This window comes from Acanthochromis polyacanthus, chromosome 1, assembly GCF_021347895.1.
Source record: "Acanthochromis polyacanthus isolate Apoly-LR-REF ecotype Palm Island chromosome 1, KAUST_Apoly_ChrSc, whole genome shotgun sequence".
Taxonomy (NCBI): domain Eukaryota; kingdom Metazoa; phylum Chordata; class Actinopteri; family Pomacentridae; genus Acanthochromis; species Acanthochromis polyacanthus.
In genome coordinates, this window is record NC_067113.1 from 16753979 (window position 1) to 16780467 (window position 26489).

The window sequence follows — 26489 nt, forward strand, 5'->3', positions numbered from 1 at the left end:
CAATCAGAATCAATGTTAGTGCTAATTATTGACATTTCCCAAACTATGATCATCACAAGAAGAATTTTCCATATAACACTTAATATATGAAAAATATTTGCCCATTTCTGCACCTGGGAAACCACTGGATTTATGCAGGAGCTAATTGCATGTAGTTGTAATGTAAGTGATGTGTCTTCCACTTACATATTATTCACTAGTCTTTGGTATTTTCTGTTTATTGGTTGCGATTATGGCTGCACAATGACGTAGTGGTTAGCACTTTCGCCTTGCAGTGAGAAGATCCCTGGTTCGCATCCTGGCTTTCCCGGGATCTTTCTGCATGGAGTTTGCATGTTCTCCCTGTGAATGCATGGGTTTTCTCCGGGTGCTCCGGCTTCCTCCCACAGTCCAAAAATATCCATCCATCCATCCTCTATACACCGCTTTATCCTCACTAGGGTCGCGGGGGGTGCTGGAGCCTATCCCAGCTGACTCGGGCGAAGGCAGGGGACACCCTGGACAGGTCACCAGTCTGTCACAGGGCTACATATACAGACGAACAATCACACTCGCATTCACACCTATGGGCAATTTAGAGTCATCAATTAACCTCAGCATATTTGTCCAAAAATATGCTGAAGAAATGAGATTATATAATGCCTTTGACCACACCTGTCAGGAGGAGGCATAGTTACTGTAAATTACAGTATTTTCCAACATGCAATGAAATTACCATTATTTAATAGACAGACATTTTATATACATATCCAATACTTTTGACATCTTGTTTCTGTAGACTTACAGGTATGTTTTTGCTGATACATGACCAATTTCATACTGTAAATTTAAATGTTAATATCAAAATAATTTAGACAGAATAATCCCTTAATATTAGAGTAATTACACCAATATGACATTTTTTCTACATCTAAACTTTAGAATACTTTCAGTTTATCAGAAAAATTACAATCACCAGACTTTAGAGGTACACGGTATTCAGTAGACAGGAACATAGCTCTCAGGATCACAGATCAAACAAACTTGATGAAATCTGAAACAAGGAAAGCTGCCATCTCGCCTAGACTAGGAAAACAAGGCCCACTCCTGAAGCCAGGCATGGGGAGGAAAGCTTGCCAGGATGTGTCTGGTGGCTGAGCCTTGGGGCCCTGTGGAGCTTGAATCGGTCATGTACTGAAGAAGTAAAATGGGGTCGCCAGCCAAAGGGCTGAAAATCAAGATCTGGTATTATGTACACCATTCAGTAGGCAAGAGTGGGCACCTAGGCATGCCATTCCCTGTTGGTGGTTGTGGGGACATGAAATGTCATTTCACTGGTGGGGAAGGAAATTGATTTGATGTGGGAGGTAGAGTGGTACAGGCTATATACAGCGGGTTCACCTCCATGCACAGCAAGGATTCTGGAATCAAACTTGTGAAAGGGGTTTGACTCTTTTCTTTTCCAGAGTTGCCCAGAATGAGAGGTGTAGGGATACTCACAGGGCCCCGGCTGGAATATCATGTGCTGCGCTCACTATTACAAGCCATTCAGTCCCTATACAACCAAACATAGAGCTGTGTTTGTTTTCTTAGCAAGTCAGACACATTTCCAGTGGCTGATGGACATCGCCAGGGCCGCTCCTTGTCTCCAGTCCTGTTTGTGGTGTTCATGGACAGGATATTGAGACGTTGCTGATGTGAGGAGAGCAGGGTCGAAGTGGAACTCATTTTCAGCTCTGGAGTTTCATGCCTCAGACTGGTCCTATTATTATTAAAATCTTGTAATTATAACCTTACATGTAAAGTCTACAATAGCACTCTGTTCTGTAAAGTCTTGTAATTCAGTGTATTCTTCTAAAATCTTTCCAATTCAGTGCAAGTAAGGGTTGCCTCACAATGTGGATTTATTTCAACATGAGTGCACATCTCCAACATTATTCTTAAAACAATAGCTGAATCTATAATCTGTTCAAATAAGTGCTCACAGATATCCAAACCTTAAAAGTGAAATTAAAGAATAAATCAAAATATATTAAAAATAGTGTTGCACTTTCTAATAACACTATCATCTCTGTTTCTTCTGTGAGGAAACAGTTCCATCACAAGTTACATTTCACAAATATGAGAACATGAATTAAAGAGCAAATCTCCAACACTATTCTTTACAACATCACAGTATCAAATATCAAGCAAATTAGTGTTCACAAGACAAAGTTTCCCAGCATCATACTATCATTTAAATTATGTAACGTTATGTTAGATGCCACAATTCATTGACTTGATAATTAATTAACCTGAATGGTGGTTTGCAAAGTTCTACATCTTGCCATAACCGTTTCATGGTCCTCGTTTCAAACCGCGAGCTTGTTTTAGTGAATAAATTTCTGATTTCAGCACATCTGGCTGCGTCTGTTTCCAGAGTTTTCTTCTTTTTAATTCTTGTCTTCTCCGTGCCACCTTTGCTCTTTCTGTTTCCATCTTTCAAACACCACTGACCGTTTGCACAGATGTGTTATGTTGCGGTGCGTCTGCAAAAAGAAAAGAAAGAAAAAGCAGAAAAAAGAGAAGAGCTGCCAGTGGAGGTGGAGGCGGACCTGGGACATAATGATCAACCTAGTGCCATGAGGGCCGGTGTTCCCTCATGGCCCAAACATCAGACCAGCCCGCCAGGAATTGTCCCGGTCCTCCCGATCAGCCATTCCATGCCTGGAGGAGAGTGTCTGATTTGGGGACCTCATAATCACATTTCTGCTTTTTGCAGATGACGTGGTACTGTTGGCTTCATCAGACCATGACTATTAGCATACACTGGAGCAGTTTGCAGCCGACTGTAAAGTGACTGGGATGCAAGTCAGCACCTTCCAGTCCGAGGCCATGGTTCTCTGCTGGAAACCAGTGGAATGCTCCTTCCAGGTTGGTGGGGGGGTTGCTTACCCAAGCAATTTACCAGTCTATCTACATTCCAACACTCACCACTGGTCATGACCTCTGGGTAGTGATTGGCAGAATCATTTTGTCATGTATTTTCTACTGAGTCAAATACACTCAACTTCAGTTTGATTGATATTATCTCAAGTAAACAATAAAAAAAAAGTTTTCTGAAAATTTATCAAAACGGAAGGATCTGTTTTTGCAAATGAACTCTTCAAGTTTACTCTGTGAGACTCAGCCTGAGAGACAGGGTGAAAAGCTTGGAAATCCAGAGGAAGCTTGGAGTATTCACTGCTCCTTTTCACTGAAAGGAGCCATTTGAGGTGGTTTGCACGTCTGATTTGGATGCCTTCTGGGAGACTTCCTTCAGAGGTTTTTTTGAGCATGTCTGCCTTGGAAGAGACCACGGAGTAGACCCCAAACAGGAGGGATTATATATCTTGTCTGGACTGTGAATGCCTCGGGATCCCCCAGGAAGAACTGGAACGCGTTAGCGCTGGGAGGGACGTCTGGAATGACGTCTGGAATGACGCCCCTCTCACAGGCCAATATTTGACTGTGAGATGAGGAATGCAAAGTTGTACAAAACAGGCAAATAAAGTACATCAAGTGCAGACTTAGTATTTGAGTATATATGCCTAGTTACATTCCACCACTCAGTATGGGTATCTTAAAATGGTACAGTATTTTCGTAAAGTACTTACTCATTTTCTACCAATGAAAACTGAAACATGAGGCAGACAAATCCTGCATCAGCATGAATGTCAAAAGTGATAAATGATAGAATAAATAATACATAGACAATTTATAAATTAAAAGAATCACACAAGAAATATGAAAATCACATGTGTTAGTCAGTGTTCAGCTGTGTAAGTCAAAATTCAGAAGTCACAGAGGTGGTTCAAAATGAAGAAAGGTGTCACTCATAGAAATTCTTGCAGCACTGTGTAGATAGTGAATCATGAATAGGCAGTGTCGTATAAGACCTTAACAACATTTTACCAGTGTGAAACAAGAACACAGCTCTCTCATAGTACTGAACAAACTGTTTCTGGGACAATCGTCAATTGATTTTTATACTCTTCAATGCCTCAGTGTTCATGTTTGAATGTTGCTTCTCACTGTTGCTTGGCAGACTGATCATAAGCACACCTGTCTTATTCCAGTATCAAAACAATAAAAATCCAATCTGTTAAAGTCCTATTTGTCCCACAAATAACTATGAGATGCTTCAGTTGCATCCAGCTCCTATCCATGGAGATACATCTATAAATAGGAGGCTCTACTATCTACTGGAGCACTGTGGAGCGAAAGAATGCTCTGACATTCCTTTAGCAATGATATAATTTCACTTATATACTACACTTTGACATCTGAGTCATTCCTCTTTACATGAAGGTCTAATTTACTTGCCATTGCAAATACATGAATGCTAAGCTCTGAGATCTGACCATATGAGACTTTCTTTGGGAATTATGTTGCACTAACAAACAATATCTCAAAAGTTTGCATCATTCCATTGCGATGAGAGTGTTACCTCATGAGGTGCAGTGTACATTGATGAAAATGCACTGTAAGTCATGGCTGACACAGATATGGAGCTTCTCTTTGCAAACTCACAGCTCAGGGGCCTCAGTGGCTGCTCATTAATGTCTCTGCTGCTCACCATAACCTTACAAGGAGACAGCTGAGCCAATCAGGACGAGGCACCGACACCGACAAGCCACTCAGACAGCCAGATCAGACACAGAGCCTGGCTGGCGTTACCATCAGCTGTTCCACACGTTGAGGAGGCTCAGCGCACATACCAGGGTTCACAGACATATACAATGTTTTCATCTCCTTAACAAGACACCAGTGATGCTGCCTTGACTGGGTCAACAGAGCAGGCCTTCTGGGTGGTTATGAGAACAGTAATACCTCTAACGGACTTCACACATGCGTTCTGGCCTGATGTAGTGCATCTTTAGGTATCAGAGTAGCAGAAATTACAACACTTCAAACCATGATATTGACACTGTTTCTTGATTCTGACGTATTATTTAAGAGGTGTAACTATTGCACTAAGGTGGGAAGTCACATATTTGAAAAGGTTCACGCAAAATATTAAAAATTCAGATTGTTCTCTGTGTTTCTTTCTGAAATAATAACATTCATGTTGTTTAATGAGGTTACATAACGTTCAAAATGATCATAAAGGAGACAAATGCTTGACTTAATAAAAGCCTATCAACAGAAAACCCACTGCACCAGCTTCTGAATGTTTTATCCTCAAAAACTTTCCATTAAATATGTAGGTCAGGCAAGCATTCTCATCTCAGAAGAGGTCACAACCATGTATGTAAAACACACTTTTCCTGGGGCTTGTAGATTTTTGTCAGCTCTTATTAGGACTTCTATGAACCCTCAGCCCCGCCCCTGGTCCCCAGACCCAGTGTGGGCCTTATTTAAGGGGATCTCCTCACCCTGAGGCTTCGTCCCAGTGGAAGCATCCGTATACCAGTGCACCTTGGTGAGTATATTTCAAAGCTTGTCTCTCCAAATCATGAAGGATGTCTTTGCTATTTGTTGTATTAGCTGTTGACTGTTTCAGGAGATGTAGTTTTGAGGGAATGATTGTTAGATGAATGAATAGATGGTGTAACTTCAGCTCAGTTTTCTCAGAAAGTAACTCCTGGCTGAACTTGTGTGAACATGGTTAAAGCTTCAATTAGTGCTAATGTTGGTTATGATGTCTTGATTGCCATGCGGTGTTTAAATAAACACTCACTGGATTAAATTTTACTGTCATATAAACACTCACTAGTATGGAAAGTTTCTTTGGGACATCCAAGATAAGGCTTAAAGATGTGTTGTTGAAATATTACATGGCATAGTGCACAAAATCTGAGAGGAAGTTATCCAGATTTACTGATGTACCAATGAATGAATGAAGTTAACAGGCAGCTGGGGCAGAGAGCCATCTAGTAGAACAACAGTGTACAGACAGATGGGTACTTTCCTGGCACTTTTCCCAGACCTGAAATAGCAGGAGATCTGTGTGTCACTTGTTTCGCCCCGTTAAGCACTGTCGGGGTGCTGAGCTTAAAGCTTAAAATAGATCACAGGTCTCTCAATGTTATACCCCTTTTTGGTGCTACCTCAGCAGCTCTGAGATGTACCAGGAACAATCAAGGCTGTGGAGATATGGTATCAGTAGTTGTACCAGAAGGTTAGGACCAAAATAGCATCAGATTGGTATGTCTTATTAGCTCCCTATAGATAGCACGCGTTGAAGTTGGTTGTGTCAGTGTCTGCGAGTGATAATACCTTAAGACCAGTTATCAGCGCTGGCAGATCTTCAGTGCACTGTGGATTAGAGCTAATGCACATAATAATACTGCTGATTGAATGATTATCACGTACTTTGCCAGACATAGCAAATCTAGTCATTTCATCACATCGCCAGTCACTCCGGTGATAAAGTGTGTGATTGTTGAGCTATAACAGGGCGTCATGTTGTAAGATTGACAGTTCAATCAGCTGTGACCAGCCTGAACCTTCTCTCTTTCTGTTTTAGACCACCCCAGTAAAGCCTAATCATGTGTGACGACGACGAGACTACCGCCCTCGTGTGCGACAATGGCTCTGGCTTGGTCAAGGCTGGATTTGCTGGAGATGACGCTCCCCGTGCTGTCTTCCCTTCCATCGTTGGAAGGCCCCGCCACCAGGTACGGTCAACAAAATTTCAAAAAAATCTCTCCATTCTAGGTATGAGTGACAAAAAGTGTTCATATTTTTATCATGTGTCTTATGTTCCTCTCTTGTTTAATCCCTCAGGGTGTGATGGTGGGTATGGGTCAGAAGGACAGCTACGTAGGAGACGAGGCCCAGAGCAAGAGGGGTATCCTGACCCTGAAGTACCCCATCGAGCATGGCATCATCACCAACTGGGATGATATGGAGAAGGTGTGTGTTGACAGGGATGCTCATTTACAACATTCATGACAGCTGACCCTCCGCATCCTGAAGAATTTACAGCTTGGCCAGCCACCTTCATAAAAGCTGCTTTATTTTTAGAATCTGCGCTTTACTCTCTTGTTGTTTTATCAGCCAGCATTTGTTAAAGACCCTGATGTCAGCTGTTCTTTTTTCTCTGTCAGATCTGGCACCACACCTTTTACAATGAGCTGCGTGTAGCCCCTGAGGAGCACCCCACCCTGCTCACTGAGGCCCCCCTCAACCCCAAAGCCAACAGGGAGAAGATGACTCAGGTATTTGGAGTGCATTGTATTTGTTTTATGTTGGATTTAAACTTCAGTTGTGGCCAACTTTTTCTCATTCTGGTTGCTTTTTCTTGCAGATTATGTTTGAGACCTTCAACGTTCCTGCCATGTATGTTGCCATCCAGGCTGTGCTGTCTCTGTACGCCTCTGGTCGTACCACTGGTCAGTAAATTTTATTCACATTAGCCAAATTAATCTGCTATACAGTTACCTTAAATTATTCAGCTCCAGTATGTATTAAACTGTCACGTAAGGGAAAGAATGTTCCTCATTTATACTCTGTCATCTGCATGGATTCTTGTCTCATTGTCAGAGCGAGGTGTTAATCCGTCTTCTGCAGAGTGATGTCAGCAGCATTGTATAGTTTATGATGTGAGACATAGTTGGAGGTGACAGACTAATTTTAAGCTGCTTCACCTTCACAAGCATGCTGGCTAACTATGGCTCTCGTTTGCTTGTTAAAGGCATTGTGCTGGACTCTGGTGATGGTGTGACCCACAACGTCCCCATCTATGAGGGTTATGCTCTGCCACACGCCATCATGCGTCTGGATCTGGCTGGTCGTGACCTGACCGACTACCTGATGAAGATCCTGACTGAGCGTGGCTACTCCTTTGTCACAACTGGTACAACTATGCCATAATGGTTAAGCAGTTAGATTTGTGTATTATAGGTGACGATGTGTTTTTCCTAAATGCTCCAACTTTCTGCCCCTCAGCTGAGCGTGAGATCGTGCGCGACATCAAAGAGAAGCTGTGCTACGTGGCTCTGGACTTTGAGAATGAGATGGCCACGGCTGCCTCCTCTTCCTCCCTGGAGAAGAGCTATGAGTTGCCTGACGGTCAGGTCATCACCATTGGTAATGAGCGTTTCCGTTGCCCAGAGACCCTCTTCCAGCCCTCTTTCATTGGTGAGCTCAGCACCTCCACCTGATCTGGTTACGTCTGTTTACTAGAGGATCATGCTGTTTTTTTTTCTCTGTAACAGAGCTCAAATAATGTTTGCTTGTTCACCACCAGGTATGGAGTCTGCTGGTATCCATGAGACTGCTTACAACAGCATCATGAAGTGTGACATTGACATCCGTAAGGACCTGTACGCCAACAATGTGCTCTCCGGTGGTACCACCATGTACCCTGGTATTGCTGACCGTATGCAGAAGGAGATCACTGCTCTGGCCCCCAGCACCATGAAGATCAAGGTGACAGAACTACAAAGGTTTTTAGGTATTCACAAAATAAATGAACACTTTGTAAAATTTACATTTTGTTTATTCTTTACCTAGATCATTGCTCCTCCTGAGAGGAAGTACTCTGTCTGGATCGGTGGCTCCATCCTGGCTTCCCTGTCCACCTTCCAGCAGATGTGGATCAGCAAGCAGGAGTACGATGAGGCCGGTCCCTCCATTGTCCACAGGAAATGCTTCTAAGCGCACCACCCCCTACCTTCATCCATGCATTTGTACGTTGTTGTCTCCTGTATATATATGTGTATGTTCTATTGTAATAAAGATAAGCCCTTGTGAGAGTAACTGGTGCACTGTTTTTGTGACTGACAGATGTGCAAAATGAATAGGGGAGGTTTAACTATTTAAACTGTAGCTGAAAAATTGATGTGTTTATGCAAAGATACACATGTCTGAGTAATGTGTACTTACGTTTTTAACATTTACTCTAGTTTTAACTTCCACTTGACAACATTTTAGAGTCCAAATATTATACTTTCTGCTCCACTACATTTATTTGACAACTTCAGTTCATTTAAGAAGATGCTTCAGTTACAATATTCTAATACTGTCATTTATAGTAACATATCAATCAGCGTTTCACAGCTACAAAATCACAAGGTGCTTTGCAATGACAATAAAAAAGAAAATCATGTTAATAATAATAAAATGTTTATTACCACCAGACCATGTTCTGTCAAATCATAATCAGAAAAACACTTTCATTTCCAACATGCAAGTGGCAGTTATCATTAACAAACTTTATAATGTATTTTACAAATATGCAACTTTTTTAACATAATATTGTGTTATTTTAACATTATTATTCACATATTCTAACACAATATGAATTATTAATCCCATCTGTGACGCATTTTTTTCAATGTTGGAAGTGTCACAGTAGAAAATGGAAACAGCAAAACTTGAGAAAACATTTTTAAAAGTTGCCATTTTCACACATTCTCAAGGTGTTTTTTGGTTTTTCTGTATAAGAGCTGATGTGTAGAATCAGAGACGGATACAGCTTTTTTGAATAAGTTCTGATACAGCGAACATTTCAACTAAAATTTCCACTTCTTTTGTTGTCTTCATCTCTGGACAGCATCAAACATCTCCAATACCAGCTGACACAAAAGAATAACTCCAACTTTCTTGATTTAAAATGGTTCCTGAAGACTTATCTCCATATTTTTCTGTCACTTACAATAGCAGTAGGGAAAGTACAGGAACATTAGGGAGAAGAATGGAGGGAAGACCTGCAGCAAAGGGCCATGAACTGGAATCAAACCCAGGCTGCTGCGTCGGGGGACTATAGCTCCTGTTTATGGTCTAGTGGGGCTTTCTTTGTGTAAGTCGGTTTGACTGGAACTAAAGCCCCAGTCAGAGACAACAGGTATCATGAAGGGGGTTAGCAACTTTCTTTGTTAACTCAGGCTTTCAGGCGTCAAATTTTGTACGCATTAACATAAAAGAAGGCGTCATTTGACTCTTCTTCTGCACAAACTGAAATGATCTGGTGCAGCTTGTTTTAACCCTCGTGTCGTCCTGCAGGTCAAAATTGACCCGGTGTAATGTTTGACAATGTGGAAAAAGAAATATTTTTACAGTGAAACGTCTGATGTCCACATTTTCAACATTTTTGGGAAATCTTTGAACATTTTTTGTTAGAAAAAAAGAAATGTTAAAAATGTTTCTTCAGAACATTCACATAAAAATCAACCAAAATCCAGCGGATTTCACTGGATTTTGGTTGATTTTTATGTGAATGTTCTGAAGGAAAATATTAGAAGTTTTACTGACATGCATGTAATCACTTTAGATATTTTTAGGATTTTTTTTTTTTTTTGGAAGAGGCTTACTCTTTTCTTGAGAATATTTAAAAGAATTTCTTGCCAAATTTGGGGGATTTTTTTAAAATAAAACTTTTATGGAATTATTGGGATTTTCTTCCTGAAGAATTTGCACATTTTTTTTTAGAAATTTGGGGAAATTTTGGATTTTTTTCAGACAAGGAAACAATATTTTTTGGTGCCTGTAAATGAAGACAACAGGAGGGGTAAAGAAAAAAAAAGCCAAATGAACTTGATTGTGATTCAGTTTTGAAAAGCTGTAAGCAGGGAAGCTTCCGTGGGGGTTGAATACTTTTTATAGGCATCATTTACGTGCACTTTTCACTGCATTGGACTGCAGTTCTCAGCTTGTATTTGGTTGGTAGAAACTGAGAGCAGACTGTATTTTAAAGTCTTAACATATGAAGGCGAATCCATCAGCATGGCTACTAGTAAGAGGGAGTGAAATAATGTTTTGTAATGTTTAAAAAAAACATGAACAGCTCTAGACATGACGTGTGCAGCAATATGAACAGACTGTGTTTTGGTATTATTATTATTAAATCACATTTGTAATAAAAAAAAATCTTGAGTGAAGTCATGAACGGGAGAATCACAAAGATGAGTTTCACTTTTAACAATCATTTTATTAGCAGTCCCAAGAGGCAATGAAAAAAAGAATCAAAGAAAAAAAAAGGGACAGAAGTTAAGATTACAGTCAAGACGGTGGGTCAATTAAAGTCAGTGAACAGAAAGACGGAACAGAGGGCTGCACACACACACCAAACACAAAGCCACGTTAAAAAAGAAACAAAGTGATAACTGAATGTAATCTCATGGGTAGTGTATGTGAGTGTGTGTGTGTGTGTGTGTGTGTGTGTGTGTGTGTGTGTGTGTGTGTGTGTGTGTGTGTGTGTGTGTGTGTGTGTGTGTGTGTGTGTGTGTGTGTGTGTGTGTGTTGGCTGATCCCTCTGTTCCTCACGAGAAATTCACCAGGACCGACCCCACATTCACACTCGCGCACAAACATATGAAAAAGCCTGTCTTCCCCTCTTCAGTAAAAGATGATTTTATATACATACATGCAGCAAAACCAGCAGAGCACAGCCTGGGCTTTGCTTCCACCCTGTGTTCAACAGGCACAGCTGCAGGACGGGAGACGAAAAACAAGTGTGACCTTATCAGGAAGACAGTTGTTCTCCACACTGATACCACACTAATGACAAAGTTTTATATTGTGGTAAATGGAAGGAGGTTTATTAGAATGGATTTTTGCATACTGTAGATTTTTGTCTCACGTTAGATAAAGAAAATTGTAAAATCAAAATGAACCCCAAAAGCTCAATATTTTAGCCAGGCATTATACTTTCCAAAAAACTTACAGCGCCCTCCAAAATTATTGGCGTCCCTGGTTAAGATGTGTTGAAAACCTTAAAATAAATTTAGTTTTTATTGCAGAAGCATGCTCTCACACTGAAAATTGTAGAAAAATGTATTATAGGAGAAGATTAGGTGCTGTTTTGTTGGTAAATAGGGGGTTGTACAATGTATTAACATTAGTGGTGCCAATAATTGTGACACACATGATTTGATGTAAAAGAATTATTTATTAATGTGTGATTTTTTTTTCCCCCATTGAATAAATGCACTTGAATTAAAGGTTGGATTTTCCTCTTTTCTTCATTGTGGTCCTATATTATTTAGAAAAAAAAAATGAATTTATCAGAAGCTAAAGAACAGTAGTAACTTACTACACAACACTCAAACATTCATTTCAAATAATGTAGAAAAGTCCATTAAACAACTTATTCTTTATCTCTCAATTTGTCTTTTTGCTACCAAACATTAAGTAATTAAAATACCTTTGATTGTAGAAGAACATCTAATTCCTCAGTGTAGTATATCTGATTGAGCATGATTTCTTGACAAGATTGATGCAAACAGTCGTTTTCATTTTTTGCTAAGCACAAACATTTGTGAGAGTGCTTGAGTTTCCCACCATGTAACTGCAGCTGTGAGGAATTTCACGAGAGTAAAATGTTATAAATCCCAATGAGGATACAGAGTCAGGTGAGTGAGTACACTGCAGTGATTCAGTGCTACAGCACATAGTACTGCTGTGAACAAACAACACTGAGCTTATCTCTTTCATTGTGTGGTTATAATACTGACCAACTACTATATTTTTATGAAATTTTTATGAGATTGTTAATGTCTTTCTTTTGGCACCATTGTGAATGAAGTAGATTTGTCTTATATTGTATTTCATCATATTTGTGAAATGTATTGTGATCATTTCATGGATGGAATGAAATTTGGAACTGACATCAATGTTCTGTTCTGGAAAAGGGTAAAGGCATATTAATATTTCTCATCCTTAACTTTTCATCTATTGATCGTCTTTAGACAAATCTTTAATTTGTCTTGTACTTGAATGACAAAATATCTACAAAAGTCCCTAAAGCGTTGGTAAACATTTTACTACTTTTACACTCCAGTATTCCTGTGATTCTCTACTGTAAGTGTCAACACAACGCAGTTAGTGCACATCATTCCAACAGACTGCAGTGGAGAGTTTTTAATTAAGCCTATTTTAACCTAATTTTAGCTTCATACAGATTAAAATCAAGTTATTTTAATGATTTTGAAGCATCAAGAGTTACTAGCCCTGAATAATTACTGGATCTTAAGGATTGCGATGACTGTACTTTGACACCTTGAACAGAATCACATATTTAAAAATTTCACCTTTTGAAAATATCCCTTAGGGGAGAGTCTGTGGGTTAGTTGGTTCTAGAAAACCATGGAAGAAATTGTTCATGTGGCCAAACATTTTTGAAGAAGTATCCTTTACATGCACATGGAATAACACATTTTAGGGTGTAAAACAATTGCTTCCTGCTCAAAGTAAATTCTTCATGTTTATGGTTTTATGAGTGTAGTGTCTGTATAATTATTGAGGCATCTGAAACTATTCTACACGTTAGTGCATTAGTAAGCTACTAAATGAGGCTAAAGTGTTGGTATTTAGGCTGAATCCCAAACCGCCCCCTATACACTCCCCCTACACTACCGAGTGTCACTCCAAAAGAAGTCACACTCGCAGCTGTGGAGGACCTATTATTGAAGGGGGAGGGTATAAATACGATCGTCACCGGAAAACGGAAGGCGTCATTGCCATGGTGACACAAAGACGCCTACTGTGCATGGCTGTAGCGCTGTGGCACAGGTTGCAACTAACAAGGATCGCTGCTGCTTCCAGAAGACGAAAGCATCCCACTTTTTTTTCACTCACGTTTTCCAATCCTACTATCTGGCATTTCAAATCCAACAAATGAATGAATGAATAAATGAATTCTGTCAGTTGTGTTCAAATTTTAAGGTGTCAGGGGGTGCACAATTAAATCAAACGTCAGCAGAGAAGAAGATTTGTTTCTTTTGTTTTATCTTTTTTCACCACTCTTTTTGTGATGTTCCGTCAGTGTGAAAAAGGTGTGGGAGAAATAAAGGACGCATGTGGAACTCACATCGATATGTTGTTTCCTCCTCCATTTCGACGTTGCACTTCCTGAAAAAGTTGTCCAGAGTGAGCATCGATGCAGACTCGCTATTTAAGGGCTGAACAGTCCATTCCCTCTCCGCACTACGCGGTTTGGGACGGCCCCTAATATGGAGGACCCTCCGTGGGAACGCACAAACGGAGGGGTAGTGTGTAGGGATAGTGTGTAGGGGGCGGTTTGGGATTCAGCCTTAGTGAACGCTAAACCACCTGAGGGCTGCACAGTGGCGTAAGTGGTTAGCCTGCAGATCCAGAGAATAGAATCAACCTGACAGGCTTGCCTGATGATGAAAGTGACCTGAAGAGCAGTAAGCTTGAGGACAGTGACACTGCTAAAGACATTGAGACAATAACAATGATGAAGACACTAAAGGCAATGAGAAGGACCAGAGAAGGACAAAGACAAAGAAGAAGAACTGCTTCCAACGCATCTTCTCCTGGAGAAAGAAGACGTTCTGCTGCTGCTGTGTCCAAGTTTAAGGATGTGATGAACTGAGCAGCACTAATGGACTGGATCCACATTTCGGACTTACAATTCCTTTTTTTTGTTTTTTGTTTTTGTTTTAAAATCAACAAAAGTCCATATCAGTTCCTGACCTCAGCATCATTCGCTGGGTTTACCCTCACCCCAACCGGTCGAGGCAGATGGCCGCCCGGTCTGAGCCTGGTTCTGCCGGAGGGTTCTTCCTGAAAAAGGGAGTTTTACCTCCCCACTGTCGCCAAGTGCTTGCTCAGACAGGGAGTCCAAAGGAAACTTTGGATTTGTTGGATTTCTCTGTATTATTTTGTCTTTACTTTCCTCATTGAAGTGTCTTGTGATGACCCATTTGAACTGGTGAATAAAATGTATTGAAAATGAATTGAAAGTTTCACCTAAAAAGTGTCTGGATTTTGGTCACATGGTTGATGCTCACAACTGCCCTGAGTCAGTCATGGCTTCTCAGTTGCCATGCAGAGCAGAGAGTCTTTGTGTTTCTTTTTTTTACAATTTCCATCGTTATTTTTGGTGAATTTTTAAATTTGACATTTTAAATAAAGCGACTACAATGAAATCTGACAATTTTAAGCTTATTTTCAAGATGTTTTCTCTATGTAACCACACAAAACTGATGGTATTTATTACAAACAGTCGGAAAGTTGAACCACTCTTTCCATTTTTACAGTTTCTGGCTCTAAAAAGAGTGTGCATTTTGAAGATTTTTTAAAAACAAAACATGCCTTGTAAACAAAGTGGTGCTACAAGGGTTAAAATGGACAAGCACATCTCATTGCAATGAGTGATGAAGTTATTTTTCCTGCACTCTGCAACTTACAAGTCTCCCATAACTATCAATCTTAATCATTTGTAATCCTTTACATTTTCATTGTGCAGTTAATTTTGCAGAGCTCATTGTTTGCTCAGATGGTCAGGTATTTCCTCATGGAGCTAAAACAGAGACGGTATTGGTTGTCATTGAAAAAAAAAGAATTTACCATTGAAAAAAATTGTCATTGAAAACACAGTTTCCTCTGCTATAGTCTTGAAGGTTGGACTTCCCCAAACCAAAGAAAAATAAATTACAAATCTAAAACAAACACATTTTCAAAGCAAAAAAAAAAAAATAAATAATTTTTTTTGAATTTTTTTGTTATCCACTCATTCATTTTGCTGTCAAACTACAGTTCCAGTAGGTTCTCCTCTGTTTTCTTTTTTTCCACCATGTTTGTTTGTTTGCTGGGTCACTAGAAAGCAGGAGGGGTGAAGATAACCATGTTAAGAGCTTCACAACAATCTTAATCCTTCTAAATCCAAACATGGACAGATGTTGACCTCAAACCTCTGAAAGTCAGGCCAAAATATCTGCCGTACTTATTCAACCAACCCAACCTGAATCTGGCAGAGACGGCAGTAAAGTTAGTTTTAGCCAGAACACCAGCAGCTCTAATGCTGCTGACGTTACAGCTGCATCCACCAACAAGCTCAGCAGGACAGAATAGGATCCATCTTGGCTATTGGTAAGATTAGGTGCAAAAGTAAATTAAAATACACATTAACTCAACTTCATATTCTTGTTGCACATCAGCTCTAGATAACTGATAACTGATGGGTGCGGCATAGCTCAGTGGGTAGAGTGGCCGTCTTGTAACTGGAAGGTTGCCGGTTTGATCCTCGGCCCGTCAATCTCATGTCGAGGTGTCCCTGAGCAAGATACCGAACCTCTAATAGCTCCTGGTGGGTTGTGGTTAGCACCTTGCATGGCAGCTTCTGCCGTGTGTGTGTGTGAATGGGTAAATGTGATGTATGTACAATTTCGTTTAGCAGACGCTTTTGTCAAAGCAACGTACAACACAAGCAGGAATTCAGACATAAGGAAAAACCTGTAGTAAGTGCAAAAAGTGCTTCAAGTGCGAAGGATGTATCATGAAAAGCGCTATATAAATACAACCATTTAACTGATCCAATATAATAAAAACAGTGCATGTTAACTTAAAAATCTTCATTACCACCTGACCATATTCTGTAATATTAAAATTAACAAAAGCTTTACTTATAGTAATAGGAGATGAGTACCAGCCTTTGTAAATGTCATATATTTTACTAATACGCTGGCCTAGCCACGCTAGACCCAGCTCTGACGACGCAAGGGTCTAGTTACCCTCGGTAAGCCTAGAGGCTGGATGCTCCTAAAACTGGCGACGAATCACCATGAAGTGTAGAGTCAGAAGGCCGGCGTAACTAAGTGACGACAGGGGCGCGACGATTCTGACAGAAACAACCGGAAACAACTAGCCTAGCCGCGCTAGACAACCCACAGCAACGAATTTAATTCTCTGCCAGGGTCGACAACAAAAACGACAACAGTCGTTGAGCTCCATTAGCACCGACTCTGAATAATCTTTCTGTTAACATGTCTGTAATATACTTGAGCTTCACCCATTGACTGTATAAATAAAGCTTCACAGAACTCCCGCATCCTCTGATTTCCGGCGCTCTAGGAACTACGTCAGCCTATTCGTTGCGCTGATTGGTTGTATACCTACCCAATTGCTGCAGAGTGATTTGAAAGACAACCTTTTAGCCCGCCTCCCTCCCTGCCTAGGGTAACTAGACCCTTGCGTCATAAGAGCTGGGTCTAGTGCTGCTGGGCTACAAATACGCAGCATAATTTAACACAATACGTTCTTCAAATATATTTCAACAGCAAGATTTGAGAAAACATTTTAAAAATTGCCGTTTTATACTTGCCAGAGGTGGGTTTTTTTGTTGTTGTTTTTTTTACTCTTTTGAAAGCATTGTTGCACAGAATGACAGCTGGAAAGAGCTTTTTTTAACTGAGTTCTGATATAGTGAGCATTTTAAACTGAAATGACTTTTGCTGTAAGTAAAATTTAATTCTGGAGCTCGTTTCAGCAGATGCTTATTCATATCTCATGTGTCTCAAAGCTTCTAAATCTTATTTTACAGCCTCTCTACAGTTTCCTGTTTCTATTTTTTAGACTCAAAAGCAAAATTAACATATACCATTTAAAATTGCATAAAGTAGTTCAAATTAAATCCATGCGCAGCAGCTACAAGAGTAACATTGATGCTTCACTGTTGAGAATCTAATGATGTCAGATATATTAATAGAACAGCCAGAGGGACCAAACCAGCACTTCTACTTAAATATCTTAACATTTTGTTGGTAATACTTTTGTACTTTTAAGTAAATGATCTAAATTTCCATCCATCCATCCATTCTCTATACACCACTTTATCCTCACCAGGGTCGTGGGGGGTGCTGGAGCCTATCCCAGCTGACTCGGGCTAAGGCAGGGGACACCCTGGACAGGTCGCCAGTCTGTCGCAGATGATCTTAATTTAACTACTGCAATTTACTACATTTAATTTCTTGGTAATGTTATCTATGAAGATTAATCATCTTACATTTTTTACTGACTTCTATGAGTAATATACAGACGCTGTACTCTACTTACTATGTGCACAGAAACAGGCATTTTTCCATGATAAAGGTGTGATTACTTTGTATTACTGAGTCCAGCGGTTAACACGAAGCGTCCTTTCGATTGCCAATCTGCTCTAACAAACTGCACCGCCCAGTCAGGCTGCCATAAACATATAAAACATACGCACCGGGGAACGTTATTCGAAAGGCTTCTGTCCAATCAGAGCGCAGACCGGAGGGAGCGCCGCTGTTTGAATGCACTGCGGAAACAGACAACTTGGCAGCAGATTTGACGAGCGAACCGTAGGAAAATGCAGTTAGTTAGCCAACGATTTAAATTGGTGTGATTTGTACATTTCACCGTTTAAGAAGTGACTTTACGTAAACTTTAAATGTAGCTCGTTTGACACCGAGACGCAAGATTGTTTTCTTCCGATTGAGACTTGTTCAAGAGCTAATGTGTCCTACTAACGTTAGCTAGCTAACTGCATTGCAACCGAAGCTAACTATTAGCTCGACGGTCCATAATGTGATGTGTTATGCAAGTCGTCAACTAATTGGGACTGTAACTTTGCTGGTGGACAGTTGTAGAGCGTTATTGTCTTGTGAACAGTCGTGTGAGGATGAGTATGCGTCAAAGGTCTGGGGAAAGTAATTAACTTAGAGACGATAGTGCCAGGACTGATTTTTTAAAACTGCGGATGTCGGTTTACTTTGGTCCTGGCAGATGATAGTGAGGGAACTGGTGCAGAGATAGTTGAACAGTGTGTTTTTGAAGGTAAATTTGTTAAAAATGAAAGTCATGGAGAAGAATGTAATGCGTCTAGTGGCGGTGCAGCAGCTCCGAGCAGCGTATGGGATAAAGACAAAGAACTGGAACAAAAACAAAGCAGCCAGCTGTAAGCTAGCAGCCAGCAGCTCGGTAAGTTTAAAGAAAATCATTCACCAATGTTCAGCACAGCTTGCTTGACTTTTAATTGCAATACATTCTGTCAATTTTGGCTTCATAAAATGTTATAGTAGATAATGAATCAACAAATTCACAGTATCAGCTTTGGCCATGCTATTGTTTAGGCTGTTGAATCAGATTTGCATATTGCTGAAAGCTTGCCCTCACCCATGGGCTCCATTTGTTCACAGACTGTTGTCACCCATGTCAGTCACTGCAGATGCTTTGTTAGTCCGTGCCCCCGATTGTTCACACCATAAATTTCTTTACAAGCAATTCAAAGAAAAGTCCAGACAAGACACAAAGAGTAGTGTTTCCTTCTAAATCTTTATGGCATATTATTGCAGTGTTTAGACAGAACGATTTAACTTAAGAAATGCAGTTCACAATTTACTGGCAGTCCTGTGAAACTGGCCTCTAAAAAGCCCTGTTCTTTCCATGGTTTGCTCCTAATTGGTTCACAGAAGTCACAAGGTAGGTTGCAACAGTTTGGCTTTTGAACTGAATGCTGAACTTCTGCATTTGCTGAAATTAAATTTGAAGAGAGAGAAGCAGTACCAGGAATTTCACTTCTGACTGTGAGGAAATCAAGAACTGAAATTGTGCTGCACCAAAAAACACTGGACAGATCTAGGTCACTGGGGTTAGAAACAATCATAATAATATGCATCTGATAGCTTCCATTATTGGCCTCTTAAGCGCACAAATGTAGGCATTAAGCTATCAAAGTGGTCAAAAGATGTAGAAACTGTGGCACTGAAATCCCAATCTTAACGAAACCTATTAAATATAAATGGCATGGTTGGTGTAGGGTGCCAGATAGTTAAATTAACATCTGATCAAGTTTTTTATCTTGTGTTTTGTGGACTTCATGTGTAAAATCTTTCATTCAGCAGACTTAGTGTCTAATTTTTTTCACTGTTGTCCCAGACAAAAGTTTTCGGTGTTCCCTTGGAGAGCTTACCATACTATAATATGGAATGTGGGAGTGTGCCAAGGTAAGTAGACATGTTTTTTTTTAGTTGAGTTGACAGTTGGCAAGTTATTTCTTGTCCTCTCTTGAACATTTTGCACTAATGATATTTCACGTACCTCTTAGTTTTCTGGTAGATGCGTGCATGAAGCTGCTTGCACATGTGGACACAGAAGGCCTGTTCAGAAAATCAGGCTCCGTCGTCCGTCTGAAAGCACTCAGGGTGAGTGATGGCTGAAGCTGACCTTGCTTTCACTGAGGGACCTTGAGACTGGGAACCGTCTAACATAAAGGAGCTATGTTTTGTCTGTGCAGGCAAAACTGGATGTGGGTGAGGAGTGCCTGTCCGCTGCTCTGCCCTGTGATGTGGCTGGTTTAGTGAAGCAGTTCTTCAGGGAGCTGCCAGAGCCTGTGCTACCCACAGATCTGCAGGAGGCCTTTCTCAAGGCCCAGCAGCTCCCCACCGAGGAGGACAGAACTTCTGCCACCATGCTGCTGTCCTGTGTACTGCCAGACAAAAACCTATGCGTCCTGCGTTACTTTTTTGACTTCCTGCACAATGTGGCTCAAAGGTGAGAACATTCCCCACATTCCTTTTCTGGATTACTTATAAACATCAATTTACTGTCCTTGATGTATATGAATAGTTTTATGTTTTCATGGCATTGTTTTCCCCTTTGCTTTCACAATTACAGGAGTGCAGAGAACAAAATGGACAGCAGTAACTTGTCAGTAATCTTGGCCCCCAACCTCCTTCACTGTGGAGATGGTACAGAGAAAATGAACGCTAACACGGAGAAACGGCTCAAACTACAGGCAGCTGTAGTCCACTGCTTCATAGAGAATGCCCAAAGCTTTGGTATGATATGAAGCATCCACTCCATCTGTGTGTCAGACTCCACTGTGGTTTAGTAGCACTAAATGTTCAACATCTCTGTGTGTCACAGGGGTGCTCCCACCGTTTCTTCTTGACAAAGTTCCAGCCATGATGGGTTGTGAGTCTCCTACTCATCATGAGCTTGAAGAGCTGGATTTAAACTCAGGGATGAAGAGAAAACCAAGACGCAGCCTCGGAGGTAAGACCATATCGCCCAATGTGAATTTCTTTACTAACAGCAGCCGTTTGCAGATATTTAAATGACGTCTTGAATTGGCCTGACAAGTTCAGTTTTCACTCGTTACAACCACACTGAAATATTTAGTGCATCACTTTATTGCAGTAACCGTAAATGAATCATATTTTAAAGCCTCTTTAGTCAGTAAATACTGTTGATTTAGTTTGATTTGTTCATATTTCAGATGTGGTCAATGGTGCACTGAATAAGATAAAAACTAATAGAACACCTACAAAAGTCACCCAGGCAGACAGTCTTGGTACGTACTGCGGTTCGATGAGATGACGTTGCGTGCCATGTAGCATGATGAAGTAATCTCTGCTGTGCACATGCACAGGCTTTCTATTCTTCAAGCAGAAAACAAACTCTTAATTTCACGTCATGCTTAATCTTCTGGTGTATCTGAGATAAAATCAGTTTGCATTTGCCTTCATAGTTAATAAGTGTCATTTGTGAAGTCATGCCTGCCTCTCTTGGTCTTTGTGCTTTTTGCTTGTCTGCCTGTCATTTGCATCATCTTCTACAAATTTCAACGAAATCCTCCAACATTGCTCTGCGCTTCAGTTCAAAATCAAGTTTAAAATGTTTGCAAATACAACAACAAATCCTTCACATATAAAATCATTGAATCTTTTGTGATTTTGCCAGTCTTTTCCTCTGCAACTCCTGTGATTGCAACACCAGCCTCCAAGCGAAAACTTCCTTTGGAATCTGGTCACTCTTTTGGATTTTCAAACAAGAAACGTAAATCTGTGAAAAAGAATCTTGGGATAGATTTACTTCCCAATGCTTTGTTCAGCGGGACCTCCACTCCTGGATCAGGTATTTATGAATGTTTGATAAAACCAACCGTTGTGCCGTATCTGAAGCTTGTGATTAAGTTTACATTTTTGCCCTTGTCTGTTCTAGCCTACAGCGCTTCAGGGTCTTGGACACATCCCAAAATATCCTGTCGTCAGCGGGCATTTCCAGAAGACAATCGGCTACCTCTGCAAGGAGAAAGAGCCGGAGACTCAGCAACAGACATGCTGTCAACAGGTACATATTCAGCATTCACTGTTGTTTTGTTTTGTTAATAAGGAGACATAACAGAAGTGTTGTTACATTTAATCTAAGGTGCAGTAACCGACACTTATAGATAGTATGTATATATCCAACTTACCCTTGGATGTGGGTTTAAATCCTTATTTAAGGAGATAACAGTTTGTAAAATCATACCGTTAAAGCTGATGGGTATTTCGGGTTATCTTTCTAAAAATTGTTTGAATTCTTGTCATTTTCAGAGTCGAATCTGGAAAAGCTGGTTGCTTTTCTCCTAAAGTCAGCAAAAAAGAAGCACCACGCAAGTCTCTGCGCCTGCGTTTCAGCCTGGGGAAGAGCAGCAAAGACGCTGTAAGTGTGGTTGCCCGATAGAACTCAACCACTTAATCAGTCTCACTGGACGGGTTTAATCGAGTGCATCCAGGCACCAATTAACTGCATTAAAATCAAATAATATGTTTGCACACAGGGTGTGATGCGGGGTAAACTGGTGCACAGCAGCACTTTTTTGTTGTACAACATTCTAAGTTCACTTTGTTACTAATACAGTCCAGCTAATGCATGCAGGTTTAAAGATGGTCTGAATAGGGTTGTTTTTTTTTTTTTTAGCACTTCTACATTTTGTGATGTTCCTAAATAAATTATGTTCATATTGGTGTGGTACAAAGCTGTAGGATATTTCCTGTGCAGTTTTCAGGTGAAAAAATGTTAGTATACTGTAAAGTATACACATAAAATATATTGTAACCTGTCTTTGGGTACATTGGGTAAACTGTAGAAGTTACATAACTTTCTATTGCTCTTTAGTTACATGTAAATTCTTGATTTAATAAAAACGTGTTAAACAAAATCAGTATCTTGTTTCTTCTGAGTGATTTTCATCATCCTCTGAAGAACTAACCACAAGTCATTGGATTAACAAATGAATGTTTTGGGTCATTTCTGTGGGGTCCTTTTTTAACAAAATACTTCTCTAAAGCCTAATCCTCCTTGAAGGTTCTTTCATCTTTCATTTCTCATTTCATTCTGGTGATAAAGGGATCTGAGTCCATTGGCTGGCGACTCGCCACACAGGAGAGCACGACCAGCTTCCGTTTCACCAAAGAGACGGAGTTCAGTCCAACAGTTCTGCCCAGAAAAACAGAATCCAAGAGTGAGTACCAAATAACTCCACTGTACTCTCACTGTCTGCTAATACAGTTCCTGTTATTGGAGGAGTAGTGTTTTGAACTGTAATGCATACTAATATTCCTCTTTCATTTTAAGGTTCAAAGTACATTAGTAAATCTGAAGACAACTTGCTGACGCCTCAGTGTGACTCAAGTGCCCTCCGGACCTCGTGGAGTGGGGAGACCCCAGTAGGAGCCCAGACCTTCAGTGGGGAGTCTTTCACAGACACACCCATGAACATGTGCCTCAAGAGCAACTACGTGTCTGAGCCTGCCATCGTTCTCTCCAAGCCTCCAGCAGTGAGCAGCCTTCCTATGAAGCTGTGTTGTGCCTCCAGCGCAGAGAGCCTTGAGAGTGAGCGCTCCATCACTGAATCCCAGACACAAACCGGCCCCACCCTGCTCAGAATAAAGAAGGCCTTCACAGAGTCGGGCAGTGACCTCCAGGCAGTCGTACAGGACTCCATAGAAGCAAGTATAACGAGTAAAACGAAACCACCAGATAGCATCTCAGTCGTTCCACCGGAGACTCCTGCTGTCACAGTTCTGTCTGTGGACACCTCCAGCATCCCAGCTCAGCGCAGGCCTCTGGCTAATGAACACAACTTTACTTTTGGCCAGATTGAAATAGCAGCTTTGTCTCCTTTGCATATTGATAGTGTGGTTTTTGAATCTGATGTATATTGTAGCCCCGTGATCAGGGATGACAGAGATTCTCACTGTGCTGCTCAGACCAGTAGCTGTCATGACTCCACGGTGGAACGGAGTGAAACCGAGGCAGAGCAGGTGAACTGCAGCAGGTTGATCGATGCTCTGGACATCCAGAGTCCTGCTCACTTCAGACTGGGTGTTTCTTCTGGACTGCAGTCAACTCCATACAGGCTTGGTCTTGAACTCACAGAAGAGCTTTCTACTCCTCCTAAAACGGTACATGGGACTGAAGCAGAGATTGGTACTGCAGTTCCAAACCAACAGCCCCTCTCACCATACAGACGGGAGACTGAGAAGCGCCGGGTGGCAGATCACATTCAGCACTTCAACAAACTCACCCTTAATTCTCCCAGGGGCCAACAGATCAGGTCACCGCTCAAGTTCCAGCGCACCCCTGTCCGGCAGACTGTCCGCAGGATCAACTCTATCTTGGGAGACAGCAGGAGACCGACTAGAAATGCAGAGCTCCCCGTCAGCCGGAGTAAAGTGGCGAAGGCTCTGAGTCTAGAGAGCGGCCTCTCCCCTCACCCACAGCGTCACCCTCATCTGGGAGAGCCACAAGTGGGACTGTCCAACAGCAAGTGCCCCATAAAGAAACCACCTCCAGTCCCGCCAAGAAAGCCAAGCACCCTGGCCCGTAAAGCCTCTGCTCTGGGCGACGTGACCAACAAGGCCCAACCAAAGATCAAAGTGGACTCTTCAGTGTGCGATCCGTCAGCAGCTCAGAAAGCGCTCACTCAGCAGGTAGCAGAGAAGGAGATGAACCATTACAGAGGCTCACCGAGAAACCCTCTCAACCAGGCACGGCTGCTGTCTGCTACCAAACCTGTCGATCTATAGTGGACATTCTTTTTGCCTTTTAGCTTTTCTGTTGCTATGCAGTTCTCTGTCTGTTGAGACTAGATGACATAAAACATTCCAGCTTATATCATCCATGTATTCAGGGTCTTAATTTATTTTCAACTACGGTAGGAGCTGTTTGTGATGTCTTAGGGCCTTATTGGGAGATGTTCGTATGCCTTACATTTGTTTTACTCCAGTAAGACAAGTTTAGAAGTTAGACACTGACACACAACAGCCTATAAGTAAGATAGTGTTTAGATGGTAGTGAGCAGGTCAGATTATGTAAAATGTGATTGATGGCATGAATGGAAAAGTTTTGAAAGAGTGCTATGCTTTTATTTAAGCATTTTAATCCATAGGTAGAGCTTTAGGTGAAAAAAACTTGACTGAAGTAAGAGTCTAAGCTGTTTCTTTTGTATTACAGAATATTTTCTTACTGTCTTGTGTCATGAACCGAGAGAAAGGAGGAAAAAATGCACCTTTTGTCTAATTTTATGAAATAAAGAGAAGCCAAGCAGTATTGATTGAATCATCTTTCTATTGCAGTCCATCACCTTCAAAACATTCAGCTGGAAAAAGCCTTTGCTGTGTGAACTGCTTCAGACAAATAAAAATTCAACGGAATATGTAGAAAAGCTTCTGTGGCTGAAATTATTGGCACTTCATGGAGCCACAAGGGGGAGTCCTGCAGTTACTTCTCAGACTGACATGTTGAGTGAATCTGTTCACACCAACTGGTCTCAGGAGGTTAGACTGACTCACTACGACTTCATCCAGGTATAATTGTATTACCTGCTCTTGAGAAAAGCGTTGTGGATGTGTGTCGATCTGGAGCAACATTTTATCCGCCTGCATTTCTGCTCGTAAAGAATCTGGAGAGTTTCCAGTGATGGGGTGAAGGTCAGAATCATTCTTGGAGATTTATTCTTCACAACCCATTGGGAAGCTTGCGTGTTTTGTTTTTTTTAATGTGCAATAGAATAAATTAGACTTGGACAAAACATCCTGGTAAAATCTTTTGCAGTGATAAAGTGCACTGTTTGCTTTATTTGGGTGGAGTCCATCCCATTAAGATGCGTTATGATGTCATAAAAATGTGGACAGTGGGGCACGTGTGTTCAGTAGATGAGAAAACATTTTTCACCCTCCTGAGAAGTTCTAATGGCTTTATTTATAGTCGATAACTCACCTACTAATGCCTTATGAATCACTTTCAAGCCATTAAAAGGAACCTTAGAGTTGCCAGGTTGTGAAAAATCTCTCCAGCTGGTGTTCATTCTGCTCTAATTATGTTTATGTTTAAATAGTTATTTAGCTCATCAAGTAATGGATCATTAACCTTGTGGAAAAACCAGAACAAAAACCAATTTATCAAATGCTATAACAGCAGCCAGAGGGATATTTCACAATCTGGCAACCTAAAAGTTACTCCTAATATCCTTTCAAATGATTTTTTTCCAGGCAAGACGTTAATAAATGATATATTAAACATTCACAAAGCAACTAGTTTACCATTTAGGTCATAAAAATGGAGCTGAAAACCCCAAAACGAGATTGTAAATAACTTGTATTATTATTTGTGACATTTTGGAACGAGTAAATAAACACATATTGGTACATTTAAACCAATGAGCTAAATTCTTTGGCTGTCAGGTCAAGGATTAGGCTGTTTGCCACTGCATTGCCTTTCTAGTTCAATAGTTAATAGAGTGATGAAATTCTGATCAGAAGCAAATGATCAATAGCTTATCCTCACTGTTTGAATTCACAGGTGTTAACTTCTAAGGTGTCTAAGGAGCTTGAACTTTCATTTTTAGTATTCAGATTTGTATTATCGTCACTCTCCCCTAATAAAACACAAAAAACAAAACAGTTCTACTTTTTTCCATGTGCGCACGAACTCCAGCCCTCCTCCTGCTCCTCCTGCTGCCCTCGCTGTTCCTCGGTTGTCTGTTTTCTTGAAGTGGGTTCAGG

The 26489-nt window shown here is 40.8% G+C and overlaps 2 protein-coding genes across 3 annotated transcripts in view; both read left to right on the forward strand.

The window, feature by feature from the left end:
• Positions 1-5394: 5394 nt before the first annotated feature.
• Positions 5395-26489, forward strand: part of LOC110965537 (actin, alpha cardiac muscle) — a 215229-nt gene continuing 194134 nt past the window's right edge. Inside the window, exons 1-9 of one of the 2 annotated variants that reach the window (XM_022195485.2) lie at positions 5395-5422; positions 6470-6620; positions 6730-6858; positions 7053-7163; positions 7253-7337; positions 7640-7801; positions 7894-8085; positions 8195-8376; positions 8461-8706. In XM_022195485.2, the coding sequence (XP_022051177.1) occupies positions 6492-6620; positions 6730-6858; positions 7053-7163; positions 7253-7337; positions 7640-7801; positions 7894-8085; positions 8195-8376; positions 8461-8604 (1134 nt within the window). In that variant the 5' untranslated portion in view covers positions 5395-5422; positions 6470-6491 and the 3' untranslated portion in view covers positions 8605-8706. Of the gene's footprint in view, positions 5423-6469; positions 6621-6729; positions 6859-7052; positions 7164-7252; positions 7338-7639; positions 7802-7893; positions 8086-8194; positions 8377-8460; positions 8707-26489 lie in introns of those variants that run through there. The other variant, XM_051955608.1, reaches the window with a different exon arrangement.
• On the forward strand, positions 17948-25035 carry arhgap11a (Rho GTPase activating protein 11A). The gene is given in 13 exon segments (XM_022222061.2): positions 17948-18636; positions 19594-19661; positions 19763-19859; positions 19952-20208; positions 20332-20495; positions 20584-20712; positions 20936-21010; positions 21400-21573; positions 21661-21675; positions 21678-21789; positions 22035-22143; positions 22831-22945; positions 23059-25035. Coding segments are annotated over 13 exon segments (2898 nt in total). The 5' UTR covers positions 17948-18507; the 3' UTR covers positions 24513-25035.